The sequence below is a fragment of the Nerophis lumbriciformis genome, linkage group LG04, assembly GCF_033978685.3.
Source record: "Nerophis lumbriciformis linkage group LG04, RoL_Nlum_v2.1, whole genome shotgun sequence".
NCBI lineage: Eukaryota > Metazoa > Chordata > Actinopteri > Syngnathiformes > Syngnathidae > Nerophis > Nerophis lumbriciformis.
Genome location: NC_084551.2, coordinates 49,347,527 through 49,357,500, shown reverse-complemented (window position 1 = coordinate 49,357,500; position 9,974 = coordinate 49,347,527). Strand labels below are relative to the sequence as shown.

General features: G+C 43.8%; 1 protein-coding gene across 1 annotated transcript in view; it reads left to right on the top strand.

The window, feature by feature from the left end:
* Positions 1 to 9,974, top strand: part of plcl2 (phospholipase C like 2) — an 84,393-nt gene that overhangs the window by 37,154 nt on the left and 37,265 nt on the right. Inside the window, exons 2-3 of the mRNA XM_061956654.2 lie at positions 2,994 to 5,477; positions 6,410 to 6,613. Of these exons, the coding sequence (XP_061812638.1) occupies positions 2,994 to 5,477; positions 6,410 to 6,613 (2,688 nt within the window). The remainder of the gene's footprint in view (positions 1 to 2,993; positions 5,478 to 6,409; positions 6,614 to 9,974) is intronic.

The window sequence follows — 9,974 nt, the reverse complement described above, 5'->3', positions numbered from 1 at the left end:
GACAGATAACATAGATGTACCGTATTTTTCGGACTATAAGTCGCAGTTTTTTTTCATAGTTTATGAAAGTTGCATAATGTTTTTTTCCTTCTTTATTATGCATTTTCGGCAGGTGCGACTTATACTCCGGTGCGACTTATACTCCGAAAAATACGGTACTTCTTTTGCTTTTAATAGTACCGTATTTTTCGGACTATAAGTCGCAGTTTTTTCATAGTTTGGCTGGGGGTACGACTTATACTCAGGTGTGACTTATGTGTGAAATTATTAACACATTACCGTAAAATATCAAATAATATTATTTAGCTCATTCACGTAAGAGACTAGACGTATAAGATTTCATGGGATTTAGCGATTAGGAGTGACAGATTGTTTGGTAAACGTATAGCATGTTCTATATGTTATAGTTATTTGAATGACTCTTACCATAATAACAGGACTGTCTCAGAAAATTAGAATATTGTGATAAAGTCCTTTATTTTCTGTAATGCAATTAAAAAAACAAAAATGTCATACATTCCGGATTCATTACACATCAACTGAAATATTGCAAGCCTTTTATTATTTTAATATTGCTGATTATGGCATACAGATTAAGAAAACTCAAAAATCGTATCTCAAAAAATGTGAATATTTCCTCAGACCAAGTAAAAAGAAAAAGATTTATAACAGCAAAACAAAATCAAACATTTGAAAATGTCAATTAATGCACTCAGTACTTGGTTGGGAATCCTTTTGCACGGATTACTGCATCAATGTGGCGTGGCATTTGAGGCAATCAGCCTGTGGCATTGCTGAGGTGTTATGGATGCCCAGGATGCTTCAATAACGGCCTTTGGCACATTTGCATTATTGGATCTGGTGTCTTTCAGCTTCTTCTTCACAATACCCCACAAATTCTCTATGGGGTTCAGGTCAGGGGAGTTGGCAGGCCAATCGACGACAGTAATGCCATGGTCAGTACACCAGTTACTGGTGGTTTTGGCACTGCTGGATCATGCTGGAAAATGAAATCATCATCTCCATAGAGCTTTTCAACAGATGGAAAGCATGTAGTGCTCTAAAATCTCTAGAAGTGTCTGACTTGGGCAATGGAAAAGAAGCACTGGACAGTTGCAGAGTCCTGTTTTCAGACGAAAGCAAGTTTTGTATTTCATTTGGAAGTCAAGGCGCTAGAGTCTGGAGGAAGGCTGGAGAGAAGCAAAATCCAAGTTGCTTGAAATCCAGTGTGAAGTTCCCACAGTCAGCAATGGTTTGGGGAGCTATGTCAGCTGCTGATGTTGGTCCACTGTATTTCATCAAGTCCAGAGTCAATGCAGCTGTGTACCAAGAGATTTTAGAGCACTACATGCTTCCATCTGTTGAAAAGCTCTATGGAGATGATGATTTCATTTTCCAGCATGATCCAGCAGTGCCAAAACCACCAGTAACTGGTGTACTGACCATGGCATTACTGTCGTCGATTGGCCTGCCAACTCCCTTGACCTGAACCCCATAGAGAATTTGTGGGGTATTGTGAAGAAGAAGCTGAAAGACACTAGACCCAATAATGCAAATGAGCTAAAGGCCGCTATTGAAGCATCCTGGGCATCCATAACACCTCAGCAATGCCACAGGCAGATTGCCTCCATGCCACGCCGCATTGATGCAGTAATCCTCGCGTGGCGAGGCCAGACCCCGGCCACCCCACCCAAATCGGCCGCCGCAGGACCACCCAGGCACAGGGCCACGGGAACCACCCACCCCACCCGCAGGGACCCCAATGATGGAGATGGAACAACCAGCAACCACACCTTAACACAACATAAACACAACAGAACAAATACCCAGAATTCCATGCAGCCCTGACTCTTCCGGGCTACATTATACACTCCTGCTACCACCAAACCCCGCCCCCACCCCAACCCTGCTCCCTCACACATCACCCCCCCCCCCCCCCCCCCCCCCTCTGTGCGTCGGTTGAGGTGAGCGGGGTTTGGGGGCGGGGGGCGGGGGGCTGCATGGCGAATCCCATGCAGCCCGGAAGAGTTAGGGCTGCATGGGATTCTGGGTATTTGTTCTGTTGTGTTTATGTTGTGTTACGGTGCAGATGTTCTCCCGAAATGTGTTTGTCATTTGTGTTTGGTGTCGGTTCACAGTGTGACGCATTATTAGTAAGAGTGTTAAATTTGTTTATACCTCCACCGTCAGTGTAACCTGTGTGGTTGTTGACCAAGTACGCCTTGCTGTCATCTACGTGAGTAAGTAAAAGCCCCATACACCGTGTGACTGGGCCGGCACGCTGGTTGTAATGGGCGTTAAATGCTGTACCTTCACGGCACGTACGAGAGAACAGTGTGAAATTCGTAGTCTCCCAGAAAAATCGGGAGGGTTGACAAGAATGACGCTGTCAAGCACCATTCATATAAAACCCGCGGGCCGCACTAACATCCCATTTTCATATTAAGGTGTGGACCGCGTGTCTGAGACCCTTGCTTTATACATAGCATAAAGTAAAAAAAACCTTTGTATGCAGTGTTATTTCATATTAAATTTCAAAAGATTTTTGTGGCTCCCATTGTTTTCTTTAATTTGTGAAACTGGTCAAAATGGCTCTTTGACTGGTAAAGGTTGCCGACCCCTGGGCTAAAGATACAAGCGGCCACGGCAAGTGTAAGCACTTTACACATGAACCCAAATGTTTTTGAAAGTGAATTATAACATTGCATATCGTTCTACTGTGTGGCAACTTGAGGCAAAAATATGTTGACCGACATACAGACGTGACCTCCTTTACTCATAATTTTAGCAGTTTTATACATTCATGCATTTAAATGAATACATATCGAAAAAATCGCAAATCAAATTGCTATCGAAATTTTGGGCAGACGAATCGCAAGTAGATTTTTTTCTTAAAATCATGCAGTCCAAGTGTTTTCCAAGATTAGTTAGCATGTATCTTAAAGTTGTATAATCGTGTGCACGTATTTACAACAGCATTAAAATGTTCACAGGATGCCTCGAGACAGCGGAAGGAAAGAAAGAAGACGGTGTCTTTCAGCAGCATGCCTACTGAAAAGAAGATAAGCAGTGCCAGCGATTGCATCACTGCAATGGTGGACGGCTCCGAGCTGAAGAAGGTGCGGTCCAACTCTCGGGTTTACCACCGCTACTTCCTGCTTGATGCCGACATGCAGTCCTTAAGATGGGAGCCCTCAAAGAAGGAGTCGGAAAAGGCCAAGATTGATGTGAAATCCATCAAGGAGGTTCGGGCGGGGAAGAACACAGACACTTTTAGAACTAATGGAACCTACGATCAGATATCTGAGGACTGTGCTTTCTCAATCATCTTTGGTGAGAACTATGAGTCCTTGGACTTGGTGGCCAACACTGCAGATGTAGCCAACACCTGGATCACAGGACTGCGATACCTGATCTCCTATGGGAAACATACCTTAAACATGATCGAGAGCTGTCAAAATAATATGCGTTCATCCTGGCTTGGGGAACTTTTTAATGAAGCAGACAGTAACAACAGTCAACAAATAACAATATGTGCTGCTGTGCAGCTCGTCAAAAAATTGAACCCGGGACTTAAGAATGTAAAAATTGAACTGAAGTTTAAGGAACTTCACAAAGTGAAGGACAAAGTTGGGTCTAATGTAGCGAGAGACGAGTTTATCGAGGTCTTTCACGATCTTTGCACAAGGCCAGAGATTTATTTTCTCTTTGTTCAGTTTTCCAGCAACAAAGAGTTTCTTGATACAAAGGACTTGATGATTTTTCTGGAGGCGGAGCAGGGTATGGCGCAAGTAAGTGAGGACACCAGCATAGAAGTCATTCAGAGGTATGAACCGTCCAAAGAGGGCCGGCTCAAAGGTTGGCTCTCTCTGGATGGCTTTACCAATTACCTTCTGTCTTCAGAGTGCCATATATTTGAACCTGAACACAAAACCGTATGCCAAGACATGAACCAGCCATTGTCCCACTATTACATCAATGCTTCCCACAATACGTACCTTATAGAAGATCAATTCAGAGGTCCTTCTGACGTGACGGGCTATATCCGCGCACTCAAGATGGGCTGTCGCAGTGTAGAACTGGATGTGTGGGATGGATCTGACAATGAACCTGTCATCTACACTGGTCACACCATGACCTCACAGATTGTTTTCCGCAGCGTCATTGAAGTCATCAACAAATATGCGTTTGTTGCATCCGAGTACCCTCTTATGCTGTGTTTAGAAAACCATTGCTCGTTAAAGCAGCAACAAGTCATGTTTCAGCACTTAAAGAAGATCCTTGGAGATAAAATCAACTTAGATCCTCCTAACCCTGAAGATCGCTACCTTCCATCTCCCTCAGAACTGAAGGGAAAGATTCTGCTGAAGGGAAAGAAACTCGGCACTAATTGCACTGCTTCTGAGGGGGAGGTGACGGATGAGGATGAGGGGGCAGAGATGTCTCAGAGAATGAGCATTGATTCTCCGGAGCAACAAACTGTCGCAACCAAAAAGTTCCAGTTGTCAAAAGACCTTTCTGATCTCGTCACATTGTGTAAGTCTGTGGAGTTTAAGGACTTCCCGACGTCATTCCAGGGCCAGAAGCATTGGGAGCTCTGCTCTTTCAATGAGGTCTTTGCCAGTCGCTGTGCTAGTGACTTTCCGGGAGACTTTGTCAATTATAACAAGAACTTTCTAGCACGTGTGTACCCCAGTCCAATGAGGATTGACTCCAGCAACATGAACCCACAAGACTTTTGGAAGTGCGGTTGCCAGATTGTGGCAATGAACTACCAGACTCCCGGCCTGATGATGGATCTAAATATTGGCTGGTTCCGTCAAAATGGCAATTGTGGTTATGTCCTGCGTCCAGCCATTATGCGGGAGCAGGTTTCCTATTTTAGTGCCAACACAAAAGATTCCGTGCCTGGTGTTTCTCCGCAACTTTTACACATTAAAATTATCAGTGGACAGAACTTCCCCAAGCCCAAAGGTTCCGGTGCCAAAGGAGATGTTGTAGATCCTTACGTGTATGTAGAAATACACGGCATTCCAGCTGACTGTGCAGAGCAAAGGACTAAGACGGTGAACCAGAACGGAGACAATCCTCTGTTTGATGAGAGCTTTGAGTTTCAGATCAACCTACCCGAGCTCGCCATGTTGCGCTTCGTGGTGCTGGATGATGACTACATAGGCGACGAATTCATCGGCCAGTATACCATCCCTTTCGAGTGTCTGCAGCCGGGCTTCCGCCACGTTCCGCTCCAGTCTCTCACGGGCGAGGTTCTGCCACATACCCTGTTGTTCGTTCATGTGGCCATAACCAATCGACGAGGAGGCGGCAAACCCCACAAAAGAGGTCTGTCGGTGAGGAAGGGCAAGAAGAGCAGGGAGTACGCCAGCATGAGAGTGCTGCTGATCAAGGCTCTGGATGACGTCTTTAAAACGGCCTTGCTGCCACTCAGAGAGGCTACAGACCTCAGAGAAAACATGCAGGTAAGACTTTCAGGTCAAGCACTACCTTAAATAATACTTTAAAGCAATTGCACACCTTGAATTTTCCTTGCGTTTATCACTTCGTCTTGTATAGCTTCAAACAAAGCATTTATATCATTTAAATTGACTATCCAATCATTGTTATACAGTTTGTCCTCATTAGTGTCATGGGTGAGCTAAAGCCTTTGGGCACCCCCTCGACTGGTTGCCAGACTATACAGGTGAAACTCCAAAAATTGGAGTATCATGCAAAAATCCATTCATGTCAGCAATTCAACTTAAAATTTGAAACTAATATGATATATACACTCTTAACATGCAATGTGAGATATGTCAAGCCTTTATTTCCTATAATGTTGATGGTCATGACCATAAGGTTTTTGAAACAGGTTTTCAATTAGACATTTTTCATAAACTGTAAGCCATAATCATTAAAATGATATACAATTAAGGCTTGAAATACACTGAGTTGCATGTTATGAGCCTATGTCATAAATTAATTTCACCTTGTAAATCTAAATGCTGGAATAAACAAACCTTTGCACGATGCTCACATTTTTTGAGTCTCACCTTTATATACAATACAAAACAACATTCACACCTATGACTGATTTGGAGTAAACAATATATTATGCATGTTTCTGGAATGTGGGAGGAAGCCGGAGTACCAAAGAAAACAACCCACACATGCAAACGCAAACTCCGCACAGAGATGCTGAAACGGAAATTTAAACCGTCAATCTATTGACTGTGAAGCCAACATGTGAACCACTAAGGTCATTTTAGTTGCGTTCCTTACATTTTTTTAGTATTAGTTGAAATACAGAGTGCCAAATCACACATAGAGAGTATTTACTAAGTAAAATTAAATTTTGAGGGAGGGTTTCCTTGCCACATATGTAATTTCATCACGTTTCCTTCTCCTCCTGCAGAATGCCATAGTGTCCTTTAAAGAGCTGTGTGGCCTTTCAGCCGTGGCTAATCTCAAGCAGTGCATCTTGGCCCTCGCCCCTCGACTGAGCGGTCCTGATAGCAGCCCCATCCTGGTGTTCAACCTCGCTGACCACTTTCCCGTCATGGAGCCCCAAGGCCTGCTGCCAGAGGTTCTCAAGAAAGTGGTCACCAACTATGACATGGTGAGTAGCAGTCAGAGAAGGTCTATGCAAACCCAAGGTTGTTTCACATTACACACACAACTACTTTGAGGGAGAATCCATCTGTGTGCAGAATGCATCCATTCATATACCAACCTGCGGGCGCTACAGTCAAATCGATAGCTTGACTTTGCTGCTCTTAACGGGGACAGCAGACATGGTTCAGCTAATGGTGCCGGGGCTTTGTTAAGTAATACAAATCAATGCTTGCACATTATGCAACAAGCCGCTGAGGCTTTCCCGTCTCCCTTTTTACACGTCTGATTCTCTTCCAGAGATTATTGGCACAATACGAGCGAGCGGATGTTCTGTCAGATGCAACGTAACAAGTCCGCTACGTTGAATAATTTAGTAATTAATCAAATGCACAATGCATGACTTGGCTGTTAAGTCGGGCTTTCATCAGAGCATCGCGTGATGCGTACAGTATGCATCAAGCAAGCGTTGCATAACATTAGAGCATCTGAAAGGGCGTTTGTGCTCACCACACGATTAAGGTGACCCCTCGGCTCAGTATTGGAATGGAAATCTTAGTAATCAGTCCTGATGGAAAGAGTGTGAGGAAGATTGAGTGTGGTGGGGGAGAGCGGGGAGACGGACATTTGTGCACCAACAATCAAATAATTGAAGAGCACAGGCCAGGTATGTTTGAGAGAAAAACACTGGTTTGATTGATTGATTGATTGATTGATTGAGACTTTTATTAGTAGGTTGCACAGTGAAGTACATATTCCGTACAATTGACCACTAAATGGTAACACCCAAATAAGTTTTTCAACTTGTTTAAAGGGGAACATTATCACCAGACCTATGTAAGCGTCAATATATACCTTGATGTTGCAGAAAAAAGACCATATATTTTTTTAACCGATTTCCGAACTCTAAATGGGTGAATTTTGGCGAATTAAACGCCTTTCTAATATTCGCTCTCGGAGCGATGACGTCACAACGTGACGTCACATCAGGAAGCAATCCGCCATTTTCTCAAACACCGGGTCAAAACAGATCTGTTATTTTCCTTTTTTTCGACTGTTTTCCGTACCTTGGAGACATCATGCCTCGTCGGTGTGTTGTCGGAGGGTGTAACAACACGAACAGAGACGGATTCAAGTTGCACCAGTGGCCCAAAGATGCGAAAGTGGCAAGAAATTGGACGTTTGTTCCGCACACTTTACCGACGAAAGCTATGCTACGACAGAGATGGCAAGAATGTGTGGATATCCTGCGACACTCAAAGCAGATGCATTTCCAATGATAAAGTCAAAGAAATCTGCCGCCAGACCCCCATTGAATCTGCCGGAGTGTGTGAGCAATTTAGGGACAAAGGACATCGCAAGCACGGCAAGCAATGGCGGCAGTTTGTTCCCGCAGACGAGCGAGCTATCGACCCTAGCTTCCCTGGCCTGCTGACATCAACTCCAAAACTGGGCAGATCAGCTTTCAGGAAAAGAGCGCGGATGAGAGTATGTCTACAGAATATATTAATTGATGAAAATTGGGCTGTCTGCACTCTCAAAGTGCATGTTGTTGCCAAATGTATTTCATATGCTGTAAACCTAGTTCATAGTTGTTAGTTTCCTTTAATGCCAAACAAACACATACCAATCGTTGGTTAGAAGGCGATCGCCGAATTCGTCCTCGCTTTCTCCCGTGTCGCTGGCTGTCGTGTCGTTTTCGTCGTTTTCGCTTGCATACGGTTCAAACCGATATGGCTCAATAGCTTCAGTTTCTTCTTCAATTTCGTTTTTGCTACCTGCCTCCACACTACAACCATCCGTTTCAATACATTCGTAATCTGTTGAATCGCTTAAGCCGCTGAAATCCGAGTCTGAATCCGAGTCTGAATCCGAGCTAATGTCGCTATAGCTTGCAGTTCTTTCCGTCATGTTTGTTTGTGTTGGCTTCACTATGTGACGTCACAGGAAAATGGACGGGTGGTTAAAATCAGGCACTTTGAAGCTTTTTTTAGGGATATTGCGTGATGGGTAAAATTTTGAAAAAAACTTCGAAAAATATAATAAGCCACTGGGAACTGATTTTTAATGGTTTTAACAATTCTGAAATTGTGATAATGTTCCCCTTTAAGTCGGGGTCCACTTAAATTGATTCATGATACAGATATATACTATCATATATACTATCATCATAATACAGTCATCACACAAGATAATCATCAGGGTGTATACATTGAATTATTTACATTATTTACAATTCGGGGTGTGGAGGGGGGGGGGGGGGTTAGGTTTGGTTGTTATCATCAGTCATCAACAATTGAGAACAGAGAAATGGATATTGGAACAGTGTAGGTCTGACTTGGTAGGATATGTACAGCAAGTAGTGGACATAGAGAAAGAGAGAGAGAGATCAGAAGGCATAAGAAAAATATCTGCATTTGATTGTTTACATTTGATTATTAACAATCCAGGGAGGGTGTTAGTTTAGGGTTGAAGTTGCCTGGAGGTGTACTTTTATTGCGGGTTTGAAGGAGGATAGAGATGCCCTTTCTTTTATACCTGTTGGGAGCGCATTCCACATTGATGTGGCATAGAAAGAGAATGAGTTAAGACCTTTGTTAGATCGAAATCTGGGTTTAACGTGGTTAGTAGAGCTCCCCCTGGTGTTGTGGTTATGGCAGGAAGTAGTTTGACATGTACTTCGGTATCAGGGAGGTGTAGCGGATTTTATAGACTAGGCTCAGTGCAAGTTGTTTTACTCTGTCCTCCACCCTGAGCCAGCCCACTTTGGAGAAGTGGGTAGGAGTGAGGTGGGATCTGGGGTGGAGGTCTAGAAGTAATCTGACTAGCTTGTTTTGGGATGTTTGGAGTTTAGATTTGAGGGTTTTGGAGGTGCTGGGGTAATCGAAAAAGGGTTGAACGAGAGTTCCCGCCAGAATCCTCATGGTGCTTTTGTTGACCAGAGAGGAGATTCTATAGAGAAATCTCGTTCGTTGGTTGACCTTTTTGATTACCTTGGTTGCCATTTTATCACAGGAAAGATGAGCCTCTAGAATGGAACCTAGGTAGGTGACCTCATCTTTCCTGGTGTCACCCACTTTTATAGTGAAGTCATTGACTTTCTTAAGGTTGATGGTGAAGAATTGAGGCCTCCGTGAAACTGGCTGAGGCACAGACATGCAAATAACGTAAAGAGAAACATCATAAGAGGCACTTTGAGCCACCACTGGGAGTGACCGGGATCCTGCTTCCTATTTGGCAAAAATAGCATCTGGGTCTCCATCCATCTCTGTGTGTGTGCTGCGAAGGGAATTGGTGGAGATGCCTTTGCAATCTCTTAACATGTTCACACCGAGTGAAAGCAAGCAGGAGCAGACAAGAAGACTTGC